The sequence below is a fragment of the Dryobates pubescens genome, chromosome 3 (genome assembly GCF_014839835.1).
Source record: "Dryobates pubescens isolate bDryPub1 chromosome 3, bDryPub1.pri, whole genome shotgun sequence".
Taxonomy (NCBI): domain Eukaryota; kingdom Metazoa; phylum Chordata; class Aves; order Piciformes; family Picidae; genus Dryobates; species Dryobates pubescens.
The window spans coordinates 26,059,901-26,086,643 of record NC_071614.1 but is presented as its reverse complement, the minus strand read 5'-3'; the positions used below and the strand labels follow the sequence as shown (position 1 = coordinate 26,086,643).

Genomic DNA, 26,743 nt, shown 5'->3' with positions numbered 1-26,743 from the left:
ACACGTTCACTTGTCTGTAACTCTCTCATTCATTACATAAAGTACTCCATGAAAAGGTTTCATGATCCATTCCTTGGTTTCCTCAAAGAAACCAGTGTAATTACAGAACAATTTATTTGGCACAGAAAGAAAAACACCTTTCTCCTTCTGACACAACAGAACTTTGTCTCACAAAAAAATAACTTCCACTGCATATTGTGGTGAATAGAGTGGCTGTTCAGAGAAATTTAGGATCATCTTAGATGAATTGCTTTCTTCTTAAAAGTTCACAACTTGTCTACCTCAATCTTACTGCTTGTTCCTTTAAAAGAATGTTTTTGTGCCTAAGTGCTCATATAATTCACTCCTTGGAGAGGAAGCAAGGAAAATGAGCCATTCTTGACAGGTATCAGAATGCATCACTTCATTTCAGGAAAGGTCTCATTCTACCACAATGGCAATACAAAAATTTTAGAAGAATAAAACAGTGTCATGCAGTTCCCCATTTTTCCTTGCTTCCATCCAATCCAGAACAATTTACAGTAGCCTGTTACCACTCTTAATTTCATCTCTTATTAGGCCTCACTTCAGCAAGTTTCTTCGGTGAAATGCTGTCCTGCCCCATCTCCACTACCTTAATTGCCAGATATTTCACTCTGCCTCTGCACACATCCTGCCCACCACAGGAAGGGGCACAGCACCTGGCACATGTAGATGTACCAATAATATGACCTATTACCCAAAGTGAAACTGAAATAGCTTAGCTAATTAGGCTGACATTAGAGGAAAAGGGAGTGCTTACATATACCATGCAGACTGTCAACAGCACTCCAGATAAAAGCTATTCCACATCATTCATCAGGCTAAGCTCTAACTGGGTTACCCTTGCCCACCATTGTCCTTTCTCCCTCCCCTCAATTTTTGCTCTTATTAAAGGAATAAATTATTAAAACTAAAGCAAAATTCTGAAATTGAATATATGAATCAAACCTTTTGCTACAAAAACTTTGCTGAATAAAACCTTTTAAGTTCTGTTTGGCAAACAAAATGTGAGTCCTTGTTGCTGGTACAACAGAAAACATCTCACTATGTAGGGGGATAAGGCAGGAGCATATGTAAGACTAGAAATTATCTCTTCCACTAGCAGCACGTTTGGAAATTAAGTCATTTTTCTTAACAACTGTTTCTCCACATCAAACATTTGTCAGGAGTGCTGTGGCTACTCTCTTAGGAAATATAACCACCTCAGCAAGATGTATTTTCTCTGTGAAGGTTAATTAGTTTAATGAAGGAAATAGTCTAGTGGAGTTGGGGATTTCTTATTCAAATAAATGAGTTAGAGACTTGAGTTTGGTAAATATTGCCTGAGAAAGCATGGGGTTTGGATGTAATACTTTGTGTAGTACAACATCTCTATATAAAAGGAGAGAGAGTAACATCCTGCAAGTTAAGTTCTACCTGAGTTGGCAATTTGTTAAGTTTCTTATTAAACAACAACAAAAGAAATGTAATGGCCTCATTTAGGGGTGGAATTTCCTCCTGGTTACTTTCGTTACACTCTGTTGTTCAGTACAAACCTAATCTGAAACAGAACATAGCTCAGGTTGGGATATGTGAATGATCTGCAGAGACTGACATCATGCTGAGATAGATGCTTCAGTGAGAGAATTTTTTATCGTGGCATATCAAACCACATTAATTTTCTCTAGACAATAGATGTATGAAAGAGAGTAAAGAAAACTTCTGTTTGTTACATATCAATTTGCATAGCTAAAATTATCACATATGAGCTCTGAAGCTCATAACCTTAAAAACCACAACATATTTGGGCATCTCAAACTTAATTACCTCAAATAGTGTCACTTATGGAAACACTTATTTGGAAGATCACTTTCAAGCTGGCAATTTAGGTCTCAGTCAAGATTTGATTTGCATTCCTCCTTTAATTTTAGGAAGCTTACATTTCTTTCTTATCTTACTCTGATACATTTTCTCCCCAATCCCTGGTTGATTTTCAAGAGCCATAAACTAAAAGCCACCATGCAAAGAATTCTGTTGATCCAGGAGTAAAAGTTAACTCACTTTTCATCAGCAGGGTAACAGGAGAGGCAAATGGTTGCACACATGGTCTGACAAGTTATTGGATATCTTTTTTTTTTCTTTAAGACACCTTTTAAGGGGGTATTATGTAGGCTTGATGAAAACATTTCATATACAAACCCGTGTTTCTGATTGTTTCGGTAGGCTGCACAGTGTTTATTTGGACACTTTCCCAGGGATTTCCTGCTTTATTAAGGAGACTGCATCCTGGAGCATAGCGTTTACATAAGTTGCCTACGCGATTAAATGAGGTAACTAAAATACGTGGAGGAAGCCTGAGATACCATAGGCATTACACTGCAAAAAGGACAAATTTAATAGGGAAAGATTAACAACAAACTTTTTCCTTCTTTAGCTATATAGATTATTTTTAAGCCATCAGGAAAAGTTGTTTGTTGACACATACAAGAAAAGTTAAAGCATAGTACAAACTACAGAAAAATTAGGTGTATTTACCATGTACTAAAAACTACTGTGTTTTAGAAACTTGGACCAAATGAAATCCCTAGTGTAAAAACACCACCTGGCAACAATGGCTGTTGGCAGAATTCCTAACCAGTGTTTGTGCTGCTGACGGAAAACTTCAGATGACTTCAGGTTATTTTACAAATGCTTTCACAGAAATTAAATTATGTTCTCATTGTTTCAGGACATTAGACATACCACCAAAGATCAGTGCTTTCAGATGAATAGAGAAATTAGTTTTGTTTTAAACATTTTGGGAACAGCACCACTCAAACTCTTGATATAAATGAGTGAATGATTTTTTTTTAAGGTTAAAAATATTAAACTCCCAAGCCTATTACTGCATTTGATACAGAGCTGCTTAAAGCATAATTGTATACTACTCGATGCTAACAAGTTCTCTACTTCCTATTTTGAAGCAACTAATTAAAAAACCACATTATTGTTCAGAGAAACTGTCATAACGTTTATTACAATAGAACACATTGCTTAAAACCTCAGTAACAGATAGCAATACATAATGTTGATATTATACCAGATAGTCACAAATTCCAATAAAAGCAATATGGATATAATTTCTGTTTGGTTTTGTTACCCTTCATGTTATTCTTCAGAAGTCATACAATAAATTGAGTGAATTCTAACAATGACAGCTCTGGTTAAAAGGATGCTGGGTCTCAAAAATAGGTCTGCAGAAGGATGGCTTTAATTGATACCATCCAAATCACCCACTGAGCTTTGTGCATTGCAACAATCAACAAGCAGAAGAATGTCACCACCGGACAGTTAAGCAACATTTCACTTCTGAAAACAAAGTGAGAACACTGGGGTAACACAGTTTATGAAATAAGAATACTAATACATATCCATACATGTTAAAGTTTTCAAATTAAAATTTGTTCCATGTATAGAATGGCTCAAGTTGTCTAAACACAAGCTCCTGATGCCATTTAGATGATCCATGCCACTGCAATTTTTTTGTACAGCACTGACAGGTACAACATAGTACCTACAGGAGGAAGACACGTCTTTCCTGTCACCTATAGTGGCATTAGATCAATGTTAACTAGAATCAGCTGAATTCCAGCAAGCTGCTCTCCATGTATCAGTTACCTGTTGGTCCTTTTAATTTTTCTGCCAAATATTAAATCAAACAAGTCCCTTCAGGACAGGAGAAACACTGTGCTATGCTCCTTAGGAACTCCAGTATGCAGCAGTGCTCAGCAGACATAGGCTTAGCTTCATGAATGTACCTTTTATGTTCTCCAGTAGTAACAACCATTATGAAAGACTGTTTCATTCATATACCGAGTATCATGAAACAGCCTTTAATACATTGTTAATGCAAAGAAAGTATGAAGGGTTTTGCCAGTCATCATTGACACTCAGCAGAATACTGCAACCCTTTTACCACAGTTTCTCTATCTGTGGGTTCATCCACAATTTTAAGAAACCTGGAACTACAGATAAAATGCACTACAAGATGTAAAGTGTTCTTTTAAAAACATCTTAAGTGATAAAGAGTTCACTCATCACCCATGGAATGGTTTAGTGTCTGCAACTAGGACCAACTCTGTAAAGTAGCAGCTTTGCTTTCAAAAACCTCATCAAAAAACTATTATTGCTTCTTTACACAAGCCACAGGCTGTCCTCACCCTCTCCCCTTGCATATCTTTGTCTAACATAGTGTAACAGCAGTTATAATGAGTTTCTTTAAGTGTCCTTAACTTTTACGCTTTTCCCTATCCACAGATAGAGGTGCAAGGCAGAAGGGTATACCTTCCTTCATACAAGTCCACCCTTCGAACTCATCACTCCATTTTTCCCTTTTCTTACATTAACTAATCTAGTTGAAATGCAATTATTTTGCTAACTGGCTTAAATAGGAGCCCAGCTTACTGTATTATACAGATACTCACATATGGTAGTGACCACAGGCCAATTACCTCTTCAAACAAACCAGGCGCATTTATTTGTATGTGTGATACCATAAACATGAGAAGATTGGAGTACAAGTTTGTGTTGCCAGCAGCAATTTTGTCTGCTTTCACAGTAGCAAAACAGAACCATACTTAAAACGCAAGACACCACTGAACTCTTGCCTTTGGAGTACACTAAAAGGGGCCCTGAGCTCAGCAGTTTGGATGTTGAGTGGCAAACACCATCTGTATCCTTTTCCCTTTCATAAAAGGAACCTTTATAGCAGTGTAAAGGAAAACAAAAAAGATTACTACCAGTAGTTATAAATACTAAACTGAACAGTTAATCATCCAGTAAGAATGTGAATTCTCTCAAGACATTGTACTAGGGCAAATTAGCTGAAAATACAAAGCTATTGAACAAGGGTGCTCCAATAAGCAAGTGGTAAACTCAAGAAGCTTACCAAAAATCTTTCCCTGCCCCAATTTTATGGCTATTACTAAAACATAACTTGGGAAAAAAAGGCTTAAAACTAGAATTTATTTAGTTTAAACTTGAATTTTCCATATTTTCCCTTTTGATCAGAAAAACTGAAGGGCATGCCTATATTAAATTTGCTTAGAGAGCTCTAAACCCATTTTGACAAATGCTGCTAGGGGGGCACTTATGAAAGCCCCTATTTTGCACCATTTTCTAGCCATCCTTAGAAAACAAGACTGAGAAGAAAAATAAACAGAATTTTGAGATGTACAGTAGCAAGAATTAGTGTTGTATCCAGAGCAGGAACAAGCCACTGAAAACAAACGTTAGTGGACTAACCATCCTAACAGCTTAAACTGCATGTTTATTCAAGCTGTGACAAGCTAGCCCGTGAAGCAAGGGCCTTTCACTCCAAGTTTGTGCTCCTCAGTCCTAACAACTTTAAGTTCTTTTTTTGTTTAGGAATTTGTTTGTTTCTAAGGAGAAAAATAATAGTGAGAATGTAACTGACCCAGTTGGAAGCAGTAGGCTGGTGAACTAACAGCCACTCATGCCATACACGAAATATCAGCACCACCAAGAGGCAGTCAGTGATTTGTCAGCTAACAAAAACCACTTTGGAACATCCATCCCCCAATCATATGCATGTAGCATACAGAAAAACTTCCATGTATATCTGCATTTATCTATAAAGATATACAATTAGGTACTTAATGATTTATCTTTTTTTTTCCTAATATGCAATTTGGAATATTCCCAACAAGATGTACATCATCTGAGCCTAAGAAATTTTGTTCTTCTGCATGTGGACTTCCAATGTGAAAACATCTTTAATTGTGGATGTAGAAGCAAGTCTGTACTTGGTTCAAGAAAGGTAGATAAAGCTTTTAATTGAAATCATCCGTACCTAGGTATGTATAGCTCATCACTTAAATGTTACTAGGTGTAAAAGATGTGTATGTTGAAATAAGACAGTGAACAGGCTGGGACAAATGCCTGAACTTAGTTTGGTGTAATTACATTTATCATCCTATGTATTTTTTTTTTTTTAATACTCTTACTTACTTTCTAATGAAATGCCTAATGATTTCTTCCAGAAAGTTAATCTTTGCAGTGTTTTAAGGTAGCAGTAACTGCATTATTAAAAAAAAACACCTCAGACCAGAACCCTCAAAACAGTTGCAAGCAGTTTACAGGCCAACTTATCTAAATACTTTTCCTAGAGATTACTCATTAAAAGCAGAGATATCTTCTTGTTTAGCACTGTTGACATTTGAATTGTTTATGTGCTGATAAAATTGAGCTTTTGATTTATCTTGTGCTATTAATGAATTTTAAATTGATGCCAAGCCAAAATGGTGTCAATGTGACAAAAACAAAATACAGCTGAGTTTTTGACATCAGTTATAAGTTCTCAACTAGAAACTCTTTCCTCCCTCTACGCCCATCATGCTGTAGTGTTTGAAGGCACATCAGCAAAACCCTCCTAAAAATAATCGTATATTAGGCTGTGTCAGTGAGACCAAGGAAACAGATTTTCATTAAGTATTGGCACATTTAAAGCAATTTTAATTTTCAGGACTGAATAAAGCCATGTGAAATAGTTGTAATTTGTCTGAAGTTTGGATACTGAATAGTTGGTTTAGAATAAACGTTACACTCTTCACAAAAGAAAGACCAGTGCTGATATTTTAATTCTATACCCATCATTTCCCCCAATTTAAAAGTGATCCCAGATTACACATAAATGTTCACTTTAAGCTAGATGAATCTGGGTTTACTCAACTTTGATCTGCAAGCATTCATGATCTGTTTTTTCCTGTATCTAAAAATCATTTTAGGCACTGTAATAAATTAAATTTGACTGAGGCATAGTCAAGAGATTTCATTACTTGCTTGACAAGAGAAGCCCAATACAATGAATCATGTAACTTCTCTTTCCAAGTCCTAAAAGGTACCCTGTGTGTCCTCCTCTCCACCCTCTAGTTTTTCAAGTATATGAAAGTTACTAAAGGAAAGATTACATGATAACTAATTTAGGATTAGATAACACCACATGGTCCCACTAAATTTAGTACTTAAATTTGTTTAACTTAATGAGAAACCTATGTATTTTGTTATAATAGCTAGGACTTTGAATTTGCCCTCTCCAGGTAACACTACACAAAAAAATTGTTCCTTTGCTCAACCTTGATCTGGTTTTCACTGTTTTCTGCAGGGAGCCCAAATATTTTGTGACTAGAAGTCTTCATAAGGAAGGCAAAAAGTTACTTTCATTTTGTTTTGAATTCTAAGGCAATGTTTTGCAGGCAAAATCATTGGGGGAAAAAAGAGAAGACAAAAAAGGAAGCTAAAAAAAAAGTTAAGGTAGACTGCACTCCATTGGAACAAATCCAAGCTGCCTGAATGCAGCACAGGAGGCATTAAGTATTTTAACCTATGCTGATGCATGAAATAGATTTTCTTGAAGATTTATGAACTGCTTTAATACTAGCATTTTACTTACTTATGAATTTAAATATTGTAGAGTTCTTTGTACAACATCAATTTTGGAAGTATAACACACACTACACTAAGTTTAGCATTACAGAATCAAAACACAGTTAACAGTCTAGATTTAGGGGTTTAGGATAACCCAGACCTTCAAATACATACTCAGAATTTTCCCTCTTCTTTAATATCTTAAAGAGCTGTCTGAATATGGATACATCTTTAAAAGGCTCTCAGCACTAAAAAAATTTATAATACACAACCATTTATTTTAACATTCTGCAAAGAAGAAGAAAACTCTCTCCAAGTTTGTTTAACTATACTTGTATTTTCAGCAAAACAGAAAGCCATGCAAAGAATGATTCTGTAAAGTAATTCTCAAGAGAAAAGTAGAGCAAAACAAACCATTTAATCTTTGATGGGTTTTATTTTATCAAGACAACGGCTAACACAGAGTTAACAATGGTGAACATGCTGTTCATCATAAAAGAAACATATTTCATTTTAATCCTTTTCTAACTACAGCTATTCAGAGACAGTATGAACTTTGTGTATTTGCAGGGTAGAGGATTTATTAACTCAAGCCTTGTCTCAAGTGTGGCACAATCAGAATGTTCGGAACAGCTGGTTAGGAAGATAGCCAAGATGCAAGAAAGATGTCTGAGCCTCCTTTTCAAGGGCAGCCAACTCTTGTACTGTAGGTGCCAGAATATCCACATGGCCTTTATACAGTCCACCTGTCAAAAAAGACCCAATGATGTGGTTCAAATCCATTTTCAGCAGAACTAACAATGTTCAGCCACAGTCATTCATAAAGTTAAGGTAACTTTGTTAACTTGTTTAAAAAAAAAAAAAGCACAAACAAACCAAACCAAAACCACAAACAGATATATGCACACTTTGGTCACCCAGAACCCAGAGACTGTAAATAATATGTGCAGATACCACAAAAGACCTGGCAGGTTTTTTAGATCTATTGTTCTGTAGTTACACAGCAGACAACCAAGAAACTGAACAGTGTACAGCAAAGTAACACAAAAGTAGTTAATTGCTTACCACCCAGAGTTCTTTTCTGTCCATATGTTACTTTCCCATCAAAATCATCTACTGGTACTTTTATGTCTGGTTCAACTTGGGCAATAGTGCAGTTTAAGTGTTCTTCAATCTCTCCCAGCAACTTAAAATAAAATAGAATAAATAAATCTTAAAGTACTCTTGTGGTCCAAGACTTCAGGTCAGACTAGCATTCTGAGCAATCACATTCAAGCAGTTTCCACAGAAACTGGACACACAAAACAGTTTGGTTACAGACACCAAAGACTAATACATTTTTTCGCATAAATCAATAGAAGTTAATTTCCATTCTCACTCCTTTTTTGTCCTACCTAGAATCCTTTGTTTTACATGCTACCCCTACTTATGCGAGTGAGGCTATTTTAATAAAGAGCTCACAGTCCAAGATTATTTTACCACAGATGATGGTAAAACCATTCAACCTTCTTTAATGGAGAAAGGGAAGCACAGTGAAATTAACAAGCACACAAACCTCAATGAAAGCATACTTCCTTGACACACTATTGCCAGGTTAGAGGAACCACAGTTTTTAAAGGTCCTTGCAGTTTTCCAACAAACCATCTAAACCCAAAAGGTGTAACTAAAATCCTGCAACTCTTAGCAACGTTTATTGAGACTACAGAGAAGCTGAAAATACAACTCCAACAGAATTGGCTGGGAATATTTAAATGAGCTTTTGTAACTGAAGAAATAACAAGTTACACTTTCTAGAAGTTAAGTTTTCTAGTTTCTTCTTTGAAAAGAGCCAAAGGTTATAAATATCTAAAAACTAGCTTTGACCTTCAAGTACACAGCTAAAACAAGAACCATATCCCAGTCTTTAACCAGAAAGTTCTAATTCATCTGAAACAAAATGTTTACCTGCATCTCATTGTACCATATGGTACAACCTCCTTCTTCCTTCAGTCTAGTATTGTAACACCCTTTTCCCCGACTACTGCATACATGATACCAAACCTAGAAATAAAGGAAAATAACTTTTAGACTTCGTGAAATGGCTTAGTACATTCGGTTTCATTAATTATAGCACGAAAAAGAATTTGGGTATCTATCCAAATTCCTTATTAAGCAAGAACAAATGGGCAGTTTTCAAATGCAGGACATATCAGCTGTGGATAGAATTTCAGTAAATAACATCTCTTCAATTTTACTTTGGAGTATAAATTACCTTTTCTTTCTCTTTTGCCACAAGGGAGATTGCCAGACCCATCCTGAAATATTAGGGGAGAAGGGAAAGAGAAAATGTTTCAGTTACTACTGCCAGCTTTTGAAACAACAACAAAATAAGAGTACATGTGATGGCTCTGAACACATACATACCTCTCAGCTCTGCCTACTCTCCCAATTCGATGAACATAGTTCTGTTTTTCATCAGGGAGTGTGACATTGATAACTGTAAGATCACAAAGTCCAAATTGAACACAAGATTTTTGTTGCAAAATGTATGAGCTAAGGAGATCACGGACTAGACATCTGAAGTGATTTTGACTGCTGCCATCCTTCTCTTTAGCCTATATACATAATGTTCTCTTACAGCAGTTACAGAAGTCATGACATAGAATCACAAAATGATAGGGGTTTAAAGGCACTCCTGAAAATCATCTAGTCCAACCCCCCTGCTAGGGCACGAGCATCTTAGTCACTCAAGAACATGTCCAGGTGGGTTTTGAATGCCTCCAGAGACAGACTCCACAACCTCTCTAGGCAGTTTGTTTCAGTGCTCTGTCATCCTCAAAATAAGTAATTTTCCCCTTATATTTACATGGAATCTCCTGTGTTCCAGTTTGTGTCCCCTGCCCCTTGTCCTATCACTGGGCACCACTCAGAAGAGTCTGGCTCCATCCTCCTAACACTGGCTCTTTAGATATTTGCAAGCATTAATGAGATCACTCATCAGACTCTGCTTCTCTAAGCTAAACAGACACAGCTCTCTCAGCCTTAACTGAGAGATATTCACGGCATTATCTACACTTAAGGATTCTACTTTCTCCATGAATAGTTCTTGACAAGAGTGAAAAAAAATCAAGGCATTTGAGAAGGTACAGTGAACAACCAAATTAAAAGCTGCCTTGCTCAAGCCTTTAACATGTACAACTTTAAAAAATGAAGCCATAAATCATACATGTGTTTTAACTAGCTGACAGGACTGCGAATACGCTGGTTGCAAGCGATTCAATAGCTTAATTTAAAAGTTATGTCTTACCATACGGAACACCATGAATGTCAATTCCTCTAGCAGCAACATCTGTGCAGATCAGGAAACGGACATCTCCTCTCTGTGAAAACACAGTTGTAAAGAAGTGTTGTGCTAGATGAACTAAATGAAATCCCAAAGAAACAGTAGTCCTTTGCTATTACTTCACCTTGAAGCCACTCTGTATATTTAGAAACAGTTCAAATGAATCTTTTCTACGACGCAACAGTGCTTTTTGAGCATGAACAACTTACTCTATTTACATTTTTATTTCTTTCCCCAACAGCACAAGGGAAGCATAAATCAAAGAATGCCTTAATCAAAACCAAACTGTCTAATATTTAAATAAGTATTCAAGAACTAAGGACTTAAAAAAAACCCCAACTTAATCTATTACAGAGTTTGAATTTAGCCCACCTACCCACTCAGTGAAAACTCACAAGCTCTGATTGGCAGACAGCATAGATTTTCACCCACAGAAATTGTACCTCAGAATTTTAGGAAGTGGATCGTAGAGCACTTGCATGCAATTTGATTTAAATAAAGAACTAATAGCACATTTAATATATTATTTCAGATATCAGAAAGTGAGGGAAAAGCTTTTGAGAATCTGCTGCATCACCTTAAATCTTTCCAGGTTTTGCTTTCTTTCTTGAGGTTTTCTGTCACCATGTAGACAGACACATGAGAATTGATGTCCCTTCCTATCAGGACCTGAAAGAGTTGCTATGCATTAATAACATCATATATAAGCTAGGACACAACACCATGCAGAACTGGTGGGCAAAACTCTCAACTCAGGGCAATTTAATTTATTACCAATTAATATAAACTTCTAATGACTGATACAGGCATTGGGAAAAACTAAGACCACCAATTGAACAAATCCCACTCCTCCCTCCTCACCACAGGAGGTCTGTGCAGGTATGTCTCCTCACTCCTTCCTAATCTAAACTACCCTTAATCCTCTGAACATGCATCTTCACCTTTCTCCTCAAACATCCCCTCACATCTCTCCTTCCACACATCCTTACTTCTGCACTTTCGTACACCTGCATTAATCCTGTGTCACCTGCCCCTAACAACTATCACTTTTTGTGTTGTACCTGAGTACTGGTGATCTCTACCATGCAATTTTGGCTTTGAAATAAACAGGAAAGTAAGCAGAGTAAGTTTATTGTGAAAAATACTACCTCCTCCCTGTTGGATGAAGTACTGCTCCATGTTATCACAATCTAGTTTTGTCCTGCAGAAAATAATGGCTTGGTCCATCTTGTGTTCTTTGATTGCACGAACAGTGTATTCTCCTTTTAGAATTTTAGTCGCTTCAGACCACATTTCTAAGTAAAAGTAAAGAAGTTATTTCACTCAAATTATTTAAAAGTTTGAAGAGACTTTGAACAGTGTAGATTCAAAGTTTTCTCTTTCAGTAAACAGTTAAACTTTTATTAGAATCACACTTGAGCTAGACCTTCAGTTTTTCCTCACTGCACTGGTACTCCCCTGCTCCAAGGTAATAATACAGAAAGAATAAAACTACTCAGGAGTTTTTGCTTCCTGACACACCAACAAACACTTGCTGTTTACATGCCTACAGAATACATTCAGGTCTTTTTTGCACCTCCCACCCCTTCCAGTTACAGAAACGCTTATTTTCACAACTACAAAAATGCATGAAGTGAAATTTGGAGGAATTTGACTCAAGACAGATGGCTACTATGATTTAACTTTACTTTACAACATTTACAAAGGCTTATTTCAGAAATTTTTACTTAACTAGTGCTGCTGATTACCTGGAGTGTTAGCGCCAGGTCTTGTATTGTCCTTTGCATGTACTTCATCCGTCTAGGCAAAAAAAACAAACAAGCCCTCCAAGTCATTAGTCCATACTTTACAGAGGAAATACTTAACTCCACTAACTTATAATTATTGAGAAATTAAATAAAGTTTAATGTTAGAATTCTGTTCTTCCACCCAAACAAGCTAATATACTTTTAGCTAAAGAAAAGTCTTGAAGTGTAAGCACACCAAAACTGTTCAAAAAAAAGACAACCAAATTATTTATGCAGACACTAGATAGAAACCACTGTGGAAATGAAGCAGCAAATAAAACAAACAAAAAAACCCCAAAACTACCAAACCTGAAAACAATGTACTATAAATATGGATGCATCATACAAACAGTTATTCCTTATCCTTTTCCCTATGCTAGGCTGAAGCATAAAGACTTAAAGGCTCCAAAAGACCTAACAAAAGGAAGTTCCAGAGATAAGGGTTAAGAAAACTTATCAAGTGTAACTGTGTAAGACCTACTGAGAACAAAATACAGACCCAAGTTATTTAGAACTCAAAACCAGACTTCGACAACCACCAATACCTTCTCACATGAACAGCTTACAGATTGAAGCAGAATTTGAACTGAAGCCTCATATATAGCCAGAGATTAAATCCATTCCTCTAAAAATTGTCTCTAACCTACATAAGACATAACTGCTTTACAGAATGACCTGTGTTGGAAGGTTTACCCCCACCTGAACAGCAAAAAACAGGTACTAACTGCAGTTCAGCCACAGACCAACAGCAATGAAATGGCTGAAAATGCAATGCGGTGCCATTGTTCTCTAATACAAATCAGAATGTTACTCTGTCAGGATCTTCCTCAATCAAGTTTGCAGAAGTGAGCTGTTCAGAAGCAGTGTTACAACATCTCCAGTATCATGATGCTGACCACCATGGAAAACAAACCACTTCAGATATATTAAACTGGAAAAATCCCACATTAGTCCCTAACTCTGAAAATTAAGCAAGTAAATATAGGCAAGTAATTTTCATCTGCAGACCACTTACTCTGATATGATTCTTGCCAAGCCTTTCCCAGAGCTTGTCAGTTTTTGGATTTACAGGCACAACTACATGATGTACAGTTTCAGGGACAGAATCTTCTCCTTTCAAATCAACCCAGGTGGGAAAATGCATGATCTTTTCAGACAGTTTCTTCACATCAAAAGAATGTAGTGTAGCAGAGCACACAATCACCTGAGAAGAAAAAAAATCCATATGGGTACCACTGAGCATCAGATTCTCCAAGCACAAAATGTCAAGAATATAACTGGAAAGATGTTATGCAGTTGAATAGCACAGTGTAGCACAACAAAACAAGTTAAGTCCTTGACTGTCTTTCCTCATCACAGGAGCCAGGAAGCTGACAAGAGTCAAGACACAAAGTTACTTAATTATTCTCTCAAAAAAACCCCAATGATTTAAGAGGAAGAAAGCAGAATTACTGAGAGCTGATGAATCAAGATTGTTAGAGCATTGGAAATCATAATGCATGCAGTCACTAATTTTTCAGATATGTTTATGTAAGTCCAAATCACCATCATAAAAAAACCCTAAACAAACAAACAGATTTTATACCTGAAGTCTCTTTCCATCTGAAGTTATCTGAGGAATTTGACTGTGGATCCTGTTTATGAAATCTGAATAACCTTGGAGGAGAAGGCCATCCTATATAGAAATAAAGACAAACCCGCAATTCTCTGTAATTTCTGAGTCTGTACACTTGAGTTAAATACACAATGTATTTGTAGTCTCAGAAGTTCTCTCTTTTAATTAGCTGTTCAAATCAATGCCTGGCTGGGATATTACTAAAGAGGAGATGAAAAAAAGTAAAAATCTGGAGTATTTACAAATACAGTTGCTGTGCTTCACGAGAAATTGAACATCTGTCTCAGCAGCTTCTACTAGCTAATACCCTGATGCATTTAATCTTTGTGATTAGTCAGTTGTACTCTAACAGATCAGAGAGTGAGGCACCAAGTTCCCAGTATATCGGCTACAACACTCATTGGCCTCAAGACCTGCTGGGTAATCAAAAGCTTATCTCATTTTTTGTCCTTTCAAGTTCCCTGTACAATGACAGGGACAGACTTCACCAGCTTATGAATAAAGCCTGGATTACACTTCTCTATCATAAAAAACCCAAACATCCAAACAGCTTTATTATAGAGGCTAGAAAGGGAAAAATACTTTACTTTGGTTACAAACAAGATTAAGTTGTAATAGCCTATAGGTAGCTAACTGTTCTACTGATGTACCAAATGCTGACTCGCTCACAAAATGTCATACCGAACTTCAGATCACAGATTAAGTTTTCTACGTACAGCTTCATCCAGAACCAGGAATCTAACTTGAGACAAATTCAGCTTTCCTGTTGAAACCAAATCATCCAGTCTTCCAGGAGTTCCAACGACAATATCCACCTGTGAAACAGGCAAGAGAATGAAGCGGTCCCATAACTAACTGAAGACAATATCAGCTTAGTCTTGTTTGAAGATTGAGACAATTTTCTGTATGATGCCCTATATTCTATTAATTATAACTTCACAGAATTCTAGAGTAATTTGGCTTGGAGCTGCTTTAAGCAGTCGCCAAGTAGAATCTCTAGTATGTTCAAAGAGAGATTTCACCTCTCTGAAGAACCTGCATTTTGATTCTACAGTCATTTCATTAACAGAATCCGTCTTTGGCAAGAAGCCTTCCCTTATTTTGGGACATGTTCTGCCCTGCTCCCTGTCCTGCACCACAAGCTCTTTAACTTTATTATCTGAAGTCAAACAGATCTGTTTTCAAATGGGGATGAAATCAATTCAGCCTCTCTCACTGTGGAAGTACACATATCAAGTCCATCAACAAGATTTTGCCAGATGGTAGGGTTCACTGGTGGCATGCACCTGGAAGTTTAGCAAGTTCAAACCTGCTTAGCAGAAAATTTGTATTTTGCCACCCAAAATCTCTGGAAATCAGCAGTGATGTGTTCTTACTTCCAAAAGAGAGTCTTGAACAAAAAAAATATTACTATGCCATCCCTACAGCATGACTGAATATCCCATGCTGCTGAAGATACATCACATCCTTCTATGTAGGACTGATTTGTGGTGTAGGTTGACCCTGAAACCTGAAGGTCAGCTGTATTCACATCAACGTGAAGCAGAACTTAACAGGGAAACTGTCTCAATCTTGTAAACCAAGGAGAAATGGCAATAATTACATTTTTGTTTTGAAATTTTCAGAAGTACTCAGGCTTCAACAAAATTTGACAAAGGACTGTGTTTGTACTGTCAATTGTCTTGGAAGTAGAGGAACAAATGCTAAACCAGTGCAACATGAACTTGCCAGAAAACGTACAACCTTTTTTGATCAGGTTTAGAGAAGTTAAAAGTAGAAACATTACTATTCTCTGTCAACACTGAATTATTCAGAATCAAAACTATTAAATCATGAGCAAAAATACAACTTACTCCTTGTTCCAGCACAGAGAGTTGATCTCTTGCAGCAACGCCACCAATAATCAGCAGTTCCCTAAAATGAACATCAACATACTCTGACATATGATAATTTATTATATTCAGAAGATATACTGACATATGGTCAAAAAAGGATTTTTATTTTTAGTAGCTGGCAACAGCTCTGAACAGTAATTTTAAGAACAAAATAACAGAAAGAAATTAGTTTTAAAACTTGGCTCTTCATATGTAATGTATTGCATTTTAATTTCAGAAGGGAAAGTTTTGTTACCCCATTGTATTTTGATGTGATTACTTTATCACTGTTGTATTAAAGTGTTAATGTGTTTAACCAATTTAATTTAAAAGATTAATCTGTTCCTTAAAACTCTCAAATGTAACTCAGTTTAGTAAGTTTTCTGTGTTCTTTAAACCCAGATATACAAGTAACAATAAACTAAATGAACTTACATCATAACTTGCCTCTCCCCATTGCTATGTCCTTGCAATTCTGACAAAAGCACTCTTGTAAATAGATTGCAGTTTAGAATATGAAAATATTTAAATTTTATAAGCACAGTGAAAAGCAAAAATAACTCTGGACCTAAGTAGCTTGTAGATGATTCGTCTTTCAGAATTACATCCCCATGCTAATCACAACATTCGTCCCCTGAGCGTACTAACAGAGGAGACCTTGCATGTAATTACTTGTTGGCAATGGAAAACAAACCATGTGAGGGCAGGAGCACATGGGAGGCACAGGAAGATGCTCAGAAAGGAAAAGCAGTAAAGCAGAAGATATGCTTTCCTTGATTAAAACCACTAGGTATCATACATGTTTGATAACCTGAATCAAAAAACCCTGATTAGATCTGTCTTACCAGAAATGTAGTCCATAGAGAAAACACATTAAAAAACCCCTAACTGTAGCTGTAAAGTCAGGTTAGTTGGTAGCAGGTATTACTGGGCTATTATCAGTAGCACTGCAGATGAGGGTCCCCTCAGCTGAAGTGAAACACCTCCCCATTTCCAATATCACATCCAACAAGACCATAGACAGAATTGTAACAGATGCCCTGTTACCTTAATTTGGGATTGTCAACATATTTTTTGAACTGCTTCACGTTGTTCAAAGTTTGTTCTGCTAGCTCTCTTGATGGTTCCACAATCAGTGCTTTAGGAGCATTTGGAAGGTTCTGTGTTTGAACCACTTGTGCACTTCCTAAGTAATAAAAAAAAAAGTGTTATCAAGAAATTAAATTCTTTTCCTGGAATTTTTTATAGGAAATAATCTTAGATTTTCTACTAATAATCTAAAATGTCATGAACCCAAATGCTCCATTAAACAGTGATGTTATTGCTCACTCAATTATGAATAGCTGTAAATTAATATTCAGGGAATACAAGTGAATTTTGCTTTGATATTGGATATATGCCATGAGACAGTCAAACTTGACAGGGATCTGAGAAACCTGACCTAGCTAAACATGTCCCTGCTTACTGCAGGGTAACTGAACAAGATGACCTTTAAGGGTCCCTTCTACCCCAATGAATTCTATGATTCTGGCTATGTAGCATAACTGATTTTTATTGCAGAGCTTAAGCACACACACTTATTTTTAAGGTAATACTGCTGAGTAACTTAGCCTAACTTCTTTTTATCTGATGCACTTCTGAATTCAAAATGTTAGACTATTAGTGGCTTAAATGAAGAAAATTTGGAATACTTTCATAAAAGCACTAATATTGCTATCAGTAAGATTGCTATAAGACCTTGAACACAACAGTAATGAAGCAATTAAAGTGAGCAGAAGATCCTTGGTAAAACAAATACCCACACCCCCCCAAACTACAAACAACCCCCCCCAAACAAACAAAAAACCCCAACAACCACCCTGAAAACAGACAAACAAAAATAATATACGATCAAGGAACCAAGAGCTTAAAAACCTGACCTACCTGAGTGCTGTGATTTTACAACACTACCATCAGGAGCCTTGCAAAGACCAATATAGCCATCTTTTGGTGGGAACTTGAAATCTTCTTCACCAAAATTGAATTTCAATTCAGCATTCTAGATTTCAATAGTTAGGTCATATGGACAGATTGGAGACATCAGTAAGACACAAAATGAAAAACAAAATTCTCTAATTTCCTCATCAGAAACAGCCAGAGGAAGAGGAGGGGAAGATGGTCTACCTTCTCATGTTAAAAGCTTCTATTCCCCAAATTGTCTATTACCTCCCAGACATTTTATTTTGTGTCATTTTAGCTCTTAAAACTTCTCTTCTACATCAAAATATTCCCATATCTACAGATATACAGAAACATTTTTTTGAACTTTTGTTTCAATGACAAAAGACAGTTAAAAAAAAACCCCAAAGACCAAACTCCACATTTTTGGATTTGTACATGTCTGTCTGCCAAAATGTTTTAATAAAACCTTTACTTGGCAAGAGATTATCCCAGGGAGACTAACTCCAGAAAGACATAACTCAACCATTGCAGTAATGTATTCATGAGAATAAATGGAACAGGAATTTGGCTTTCATGTTATCTACTTTTCTCTGATCAATCAAAGTTTAACACAGGCAAGACAGAGCTGGTACCAAGAATTATTTGTCCATTCTATTCTATTTTTCTATTCAAATTTAAGTACTTAAACTTTAAATTTAAACATTTGATATTTAACTGAAACAATACTTGTCAAAGCCAACACAGTGTGGTGACCACTCCAGTACTGAAATACTAGTAGACCAAAGGAAACAGAGTGTATAACTACAGTAATTGTAGACAGCTCTATAAACACTATAGGTAAGTAGTCAGTTACCAGATCTAGAATGAATTTCATCATCTTACACATCTGTGACATTGCTAAGTTACCTTCAGCACACAAGCTGCAAAAAGTGCTTGGTTCTTTATGTGTGGTGGGATTTCAAATGCAAGGCCAAGGTCCTTCCCTGAAAGCAGGGTTAGTTCAGTCAGACTCCAGAGTATGCGTGTTCCTTCTCCCTGCCCCACCCACAAGGCAAGCATCTCAAACTCCCAATAAGAAAAAACTAAAACTTACCATTTTTGGAAAATTTTACTTGTCCTTTATCTATGTCCAGGTAACACCCAATTGTATCATGCATAGTGAATTCCTGGAACAGAAAGAAGTTTGAAAAGCAAAGAGATTTTAGTGTTCACTGTATTAAGAAAATTTATAATCTTACACTTATAATCTTATCTTATATGCTTATAATTGTATCCTTACAACCTATCAACTTTAGTTTTCCCACTTGTCCCTACTAAATTCTAATTTTTCAGAGGAGCAAGTTCATTCATTTCAATACCACTGTAAATGGCATGTATACTTACTTTGATTTGATATCCTCAGTAAACTGCCCAATTTATCTTAGATATTTAAACATTGATTACTTGTTTAAATTCATTTTAAAAGCAAACACTCTGCCAATGATAAACTTCAGTCATTCACCTGGAAGTATTCTGCATTATGGAAAAGTGCATTTATCTTGGTTTTATTAGCCAATCTAAATCTAAGCTCAGAGCACCAAACATGGTGACAGAAACATATTTTCACTATTCAAAAGGCTTAATTCTTGCAGGATATATGCATGCTATGTACACTTAAGTGTGCATTTAAAAAACTTCCAAGTCTGTTCACTGTAAAGGTATTCAGTAAAATCTGTGTATTATAAAGTGTTTCTAATTTTACAGCTCAGAAGTCACTACTATAAAAAAGCTACATTACAAAAACCATAGAAGTTGCAAGTTTATGGGACTAACAATTCATTAATACTATGAAAAGACTTGTTTCTGCTGTATTATTCATATTTTAATAAATTATCCTCACAAAACCCACCACAGATATTCCTGGTAGAGATTTTTAGAGGTATACATTAAGGTGAACAGTTCTAAAAGCAAACTCAACTCAAGAGCCTGAAAGAAAAGAGCATGACTCTCTAAATCTTATTAGCATTTAAGTATGTGTTTTGACATTAGAGCAAATTACTTTAACTACTAGCAGACAGCATACAGTGCCCTCACTGAGGCATTCACCAATGTATACAGATGGGCTGGTGTTGTTCTAAGACTTAAAGAAGTCAAGAAATAAATCCAAGAGATCAGTAAATCTCTAACCTGGAATGCAGTTTAGCCACAATCACAAGCCCCAAATTGATAATTGCTTTAGTTAAACCTGTTAACATGTTTTTATCAAAAAAATGTTTCAGTGCTTTGCAGTACTTTTGCCCAGTGATCATACCTTAAAAGTAAGCTCTACTACAAAAGACAGAATCAACATGCAAAACTTTTCATCATGTTGCTGCCAGTTATCAATACAAGCTTACCTCACCGTAGCTGTCAAACTGCTTGTTGTGAGATTTCTTACCCGTGCCGCCAAAGCCAAAGCCAAATTTATCAGTGCCTGAAGACAAGACAGTGTACACCTTTTAATGTTTTTGGTCGACAGGTTGAATTTTCCCCACTCTTTGTATAGGCAACTGAAACCTCTAAAACTATCATGTAAAAAACAACAAAACCAATAAACAAACAAACCCACCCAACCATGACAAAACCTTACAGTGCTAACTGAAGACTTCCAGCTTTGATATATGCTACACTAGAATTTTTGTATGAGTGTGTTAGCTCATTTTAATAGTCTCCAATTATGTTCATTAAAAAAAATAATAACAAGATTAACAAACATTGCTGCCACCTAAGCAGATTTCCATTTACAAGAACATTTGGACAAAGTTTAAACTGCCCTGTATTGCTATCCTTTCAAAGGAGTCCATTCTCTGCAAGACTAGAACAGGACTCAACCATTCCATGCGAATACGAAAACTGTCTATGGGATTCTTCTTTTGAAGGACACTCACCCAAATCTAATGAAGCCTGCATAGTTGACCAACCAACTCTGCACAAGCCTTGGTCATGACAGGAAACTTCATAGTAGTATTTTCCTTTAAAAGAGAAAGACAGTGTCTAAAATTTAACACCTAATTTAACTTTCATCAAGGTGATTCAGTTTGTCTACTTCCAAGACCCTGCAAATCCAACATTTCCATCCCTGTTGAAGGTGTCATAAAACCCTCTATTGTGTTGGCATTAAATGGTTCTGTATGTATCCATGTATGTAATGAAGAACCAGATTATGAGAGAAAAAAATACATGCTGAAGGATAGTGTTTGAAAGGCTCCCAAGAAGTGGTTATCCAGAGAGACCAGTAGTTTTAGTGGATGTACAAGAAATGATCACTTTGGAACACTAGGGGTCTGCCAAGTCATTGCACGACCACCAGCATGCACTGGCATTAATTGATTGTGTAACTCAAACCACATCCAACAGACTGCTATGTACAGGCAACCTAGAGTATTATTTGCACATCTGATGAAATGAAACTGAGGGACTTTCTGAACACCCATCTAGAACCATTGGAGTATGACTCTACTTCTGAGTAAAGACTTGGGTTGGGCTCTCAATTGTTGTTCCAAACATGTAGCTATGAAATTTTTCCACGTAAGGCAACAACTCAAAGTAGTCTGAATAGCTAATTCTTATTAATAACAGCTTAATAAAATATAGTGACTATTGGTTATGATTCTGTCTCCTCCAACTCAATCCCTAGTCAGGGAAAAGGTACATTTACCACAAATGGAGAGCAAAACAGAGGTACCTATCATTCCCAAGTCTTCAGCTAGCAGTAAACATACTAATAGCACATTTGCTTGGATGGAAGTAAGTTTTAAATGCAAACAGCTACATTAACAACAGGTGAAAAAAGGCATTTTAATAGTCTCAAACCCACATAATTTTATACCTACCTTTAGTCACACCTCTAGTTGCTCTGCATCCATGCCATTCTTTTACCTCCCTGCTTTGACAACACAAACCGTCTGATCCAATTGCTGAAAATGACAAAGACAGTTTCAGTTAAAGATATTGCCTAATTCTTTCATAGGAAATTTTCATGCATACTTTTTTTCAACCAAATGAACATTTGGATAACTCACCAAAAGCTGATCCTCTGTCATATGGGTTCATTTGCCATTTATTGAGCACTAAGTTTAAAAGACAGATAGAAAAAGCACTAAATGTTCTGCAAAATCCAGGATGATAATATTTTATCTATATTATGCTAAATTTAAGGAAAAAATAGTATTTAATGGCAAATTAGATTAACTTTACTTTGGGAGGTAATGGAATTGACGTGAATTAACAACGTATAAAACTCAGAGTATGACATATTAAAAAAAAGCAAACAACTTACCTGCCCCACCAGTTTTAATTGTTGCTTTCCCTTTCTTTCCCTCCATCTGATCCTTCAGTGTTTCATAAACAATCTGGATAACTGGAATGCTAAAAGCCTAAAATGGGAAGTTATTTGCATTCCACAATTTATACAGATATGTCTGGATGTACAGTCAGCCTAATTTTCAGATAGCCATAGTCAGAACACTTCAAAACATGTCTAGTAACTAATAATAATTTAACTAATACTAGTTAAATATAAACATGGACTGATGTAATTGTTACTCAGTATATAAACATACACACAAACCACCTCTCACCACTTAAAGACTTCTACTTTCTAGTAAGAAATTTGATTACTTACACCAGTTTTTCCACTCCCTGTTTCAGCAGCCTATTAGAAGAAAAAATTTAAGAGTTTAACCAGAATTGCAACTTACCCTGTAAGGACAATTTTACAGTTCTATTCTAACCTACAAAGTTTACTTTTACTTCTGCATAATACTTAGAGAGTAATGTCATTGCTTCATGCAATTAGATTGAAAACGATAGAGTATTTACAATAGACTTAAAAACACAAAACACTACAAACTAAAATCTCACACAGTCCCACCAGAAAACAATGCGTGTCCATTTTCTGGAGGCACTACAGAAGATTAAAGGAAGTACTACTTTGGTTTCTGAATCAAGAACACAAAAGATCTGCAAAAGACATGATGAGCAAGGCACACTAATCTGGTACCTTTAAGGTTATCGATACAGAAGCATTTGAGTAGTCAGAATCACTCATGTTCACATATTTATGACAAAAAAGGACAGTAAATGAAGTCAGAGAGCTCTCATTCATATGGCAATGCCTGTCAAGTAGTCAGAAAATAAAGCCTAAAAAGAATTCCATCAATAAGAACAGTTGGAAACACACCAGGAACTCAAAGAGGATTTTAGCTAAAGAATGTATTTTCCATTGAGGATGAACAGAAGACCTAACTATGGAAGCTTCTGGAAAGAAAGGAACTGATTGTGCAGGCAACAATTAAAAAACAGACTTTCTAGGAACAAGGCAATCCTGCATACATACCATAAGCACATCACCACCTCCCAGGATCAGTGGGATGGATTCTGCTTGGATATCTGTAGGAAGACTGCAGGAAAGAACACATTAACAGAAATCTATGTTATCAGAAGAAAAATAGGATTTATACATACACAGGAATTCTCAGAAACCAATCACCTACAAGATGGGAAATAGCAAGTAAATACTGTTGTTCTTGGCTCACAGCTAAGGAAGTGAAAGGGATTCCATTTACACAGAGACTTTGGAATGGGAGATGTACTTTGAGAGGAAGCACCTAGTGGATTCAGCTGTACCCTGACAAGCTGGCTGCAGCTCACTTCGCTACGCTTAATTATAAAACATACAGATTAATTATATGCTCTGTTTTCCTTTCATCAAGCAACTTTCATTTTTAAAGCCACTTACAGAACACTCATTTACCAGATTCCTACTCAGAACTGAAAAGAAAGTAAAGATAACCAAATGTAACCAGCATTTTTAGAACAATCACAGCTATATGCATATAAGAACAGAACTACATACAGTAAGACTGTCCATACTGATAACATTATGAATGACAATTCAAAACAAACTTTTAAGTCGCGTATTTCAGCCAAATAAGTAACTGAACCCAGGAAAAGTAACTTTTGTAAAAGATTGACACACGAGCATCAACTCTGAAGAACACAAATTCAGGCCAGTCTAGAAAACACTTACTAAAGCAGCATCAATTACGTGATAGTACGTCTTCAATAATCTCACAATACATAAACAAACCAGAAGCACAGAGGTAGAAGCTTTTATCAAACAAATGGTAACTAAGTATGGTCAGTCATACTTTGCTTGTCCAAGTTTAAATGTTAACACTACAGTTATAATTTGTGTTTTCAGCCACTTACACTAAAAGTAAGTGCTTGATATGCTTTGCTTTAATGTGAGAGCAGATGTATTTTAAGAAGCATGCCATATATTTTTGAAATGCAAATTAGATTTCACCAGGCTCAAATGCATTCCTACTTACAGCCAGTCCATTTCTTCCACTGCTTGAGCTATCTCAGGCATAACACCCATTTCTGCAAGACAAGAAAAAAGGAACAGTGTTATCTACCTCAACACAGCACAAAAGATTTCCAAGTGTCAAGGCTTCCAAATACAGACAAGAATAATAACCCATTCTTTTGGGGAACAGCACACACAGTCTTCTCTATGGAATAAGTGATAAATTAGAAACCTTCTCCCTTTCACATATACGAATTTGACAGATGTCCCCTCTTAGAGCAGAGCAAGTCATGCAAACACTAGGCACAGGGGCAGGTGCTGGCACAGCAGCAAAGCAAACACACTGGGAGCCCAGTACCATTTCAAGGATAAAATACTTATCTTTGCACATTTAAGAAACTGCCTATACAGGCAACATGGAAGACTTTGTTAGTCACAAACATCCTAACTCTCTCCTACAGTTGAGATACAAATAGTTTTTCAAGAAAAAACAACAAAAAACCAAAAACTTTTATAAGGAGTTAAATTTGAGATGCCTAAGTTTCTTTTCGTGCAATCTTGCCTTATACCCTTACAGCATATGTATTAAGTATACGACACTTATTTTCATAGTTACTAATCACACTCAGCTTTGAAAGTTTTTTTTCCTTTGACATCCCTTTCAACAAACTCCTATCAAGGTCTGATGGTTATACCTCAGGCAGAAGTTTAATGTGATGCCATATAACAATGTCTCTATTTTGATTAAACCAAAAAGTTAAAGAAACGAAACCTGATCAGAAACATGATCAGTTTCACATATATCACACACATGTATGCACAAAGAGTTGGGCTGGCATATATGGATCGCCAAATCTTCCTTTTGCTATAATACAAATGCTGCAAGAAGTGGGTTTTATTTGCAACAGGATTTCAGAAAGCATAAATATTTTCAAGTGTTTTGTAGCCTACAAATCTATACAATCCACAACAGCAAAAAGGTTTTTGCATAGCAATAAAAATTGCTATTAATTGCACTATGACATTTTCCTCAACTACAATCAAATTAATCCTTGTGTCTAGCATCTGTATACATCTCTCGATGTATGGAAGAAGCTTCAGCATTTTCCCTCATGATGAAGATTTTCCCTCAATCTCCCTCAATCTCAAGAAACGAATTAAGACTTATATACACTAGAACTCCATAGTACCCTAATGCTTGTCACCTAAGCATGCACATGTGATAGTGGTACAAACTGCAATGCTTCCTCTATCAATTTTGTTATTACAATTTACATACATATTTCGAACAGTATCACAGACCAGAGCTACAGCACTGCCACACACAAAGCATTTATGAGGAATCTCCTCTTATAGAAACCAGTCAGCCTGAGGAACGAGTCTGACTTATAACTAACGCCATTTATCGGACACAAGTATACCACATATGCAATAAAATCGGGAAATCCACTTTGATTACTACTTCTGAAGGCCTGTGGCAAATCGAGGAGGCGGAAAGAGCTCCACCGTATAGGCCTCTCGATATTAAACCTGCTACGTGGTAGTGACAGACCGCGGGGAGCCTGCACCAAGGATAGGCCAGAAGAGCTGAGCACGGCGCTAATGGGCCCTGTTTGCCGCAGCGAGACCGGGAACCGACACAATCACAAGGCGCCAGCAAGTGCAGAGACATTAGACTCTCCCCGTAGTCTACTGCCAGCCATATAACCGACACCCCCACCCACCCCAACACCACGTACCCGAAAACGCCGCCATCTTGACACCACCAACGCTGCCTCGCACCACGACCCACAGTGCGCAAGCACTCAGCCCGTCCGCGGGAATTGGACGCCGGCTGGGAAGCAGGAGACGCTGAGCCCGTCCGTGGCTTTTTGATGCCGGGTGGAAAGCTGAAGGCACCGCGCCGCGCGTTCCGGCCGCACCCCTCTATGCACCCTTCGTGCACAGGGATGGGCACAGACGTAACCCTACAGCTGACACAGCAAGAAGAAACTAGTTTTGCTCTGTGATGCAGATTTTTAGGGTACACTCTGATCACATGCTCAGAATTTCACCACATTTCTGAAATCATGGCATGTTTCCCCCCCCCCCCCCCTACTGCAATTCAAAGTTCGAGTGTATCTGTGGTATTTGGCCTCATAACCTAATGTTTTGAACACGAAGTGTGTGTTTACAATGAAACTCTACATTTGCACACAGCACTGGTATCTTTTTATTTTGTTGATGTAATTCACACTGGCATAGTTTGATACAATCAATACGTTTGGCAGAAAGTATTTAGGATTTTATATGGACAACAGCACCTCCACACACAGATAATGCACCAAATAATGTTTTTTAGATACATTAAAGGGGATGCATCCTTCTTTGGTTTTTAAAGAAGTTTCCCCAAATCTGCACAATCTGTTTCTAGGATAATCTCTAGTGAAGTTTAAAAGCAAGAATTTC

At 36.7% G+C, this 26,743-nt stretch overlaps 1 protein-coding gene across 1 annotated transcript; it reads right to left on the bottom strand.

The window, feature by feature from the left end:
* Positions 1–7,821: 7,821 nt before the first annotated feature.
* DDX1 (DEAD-box helicase 1) lies at positions 7,822–26,154 on the bottom strand. Its single transcript, XM_009909472.2, has 26 exons — positions 26,035–26,154; positions 24,318–24,369; positions 23,321–23,384; positions 22,607–22,636; positions 22,262–22,358; positions 22,005–22,052; positions 21,816–21,899; positions 20,871–20,954; positions 20,340–20,416; positions 19,058–19,130; positions 18,871–18,947; positions 17,947–18,061; positions 17,071–17,209; positions 16,003–16,063; positions 14,866–14,964; positions 14,120–14,209; positions 13,550–13,738; positions 12,496–12,547; positions 11,896–12,042; positions 11,325–11,416; positions 10,712–10,784; positions 9,829–9,901; positions 9,677–9,719; positions 9,370–9,465; positions 8,491–8,611; positions 7,822–8,171 (listed from the first exon to the last, which is right to left on the bottom strand). The coding sequence occupies exons 1-26, from the start codon at positions 26,048–26,050 to the stop codon at positions 8,041–8,043; spliced, it is 2,223 nt and encodes a 740-aa protein (XP_009907774.1). The 5' UTR covers positions 26,051–26,154; the 3' UTR covers positions 7,822–8,040.
* Between the last annotated feature and the right edge of the window lie 589 nt (positions 26,155–26,743).

What these genes read in the sequence shown, in the direction of transcription:
- DDX1 (XM_009909472.2), bottom strand. An exon ending in TGACAGAGGATCAGCTTTTG is followed by an intron (nt 21,900 to 22,004) that starts GTGAGTTATCCA and finishes TGTCATTTTCAG; the next exon opens with CAATTGGATCAGACGGTTTG. An exon ending in TTGCAGCTTGTGTGCTGAAG is followed by an intron (nt 18,062 to 18,870) that starts GTAACTTAGCAA and finishes ATTGAAATCTAG; the next exon opens with AATGCTGAATTGAAATTCAA.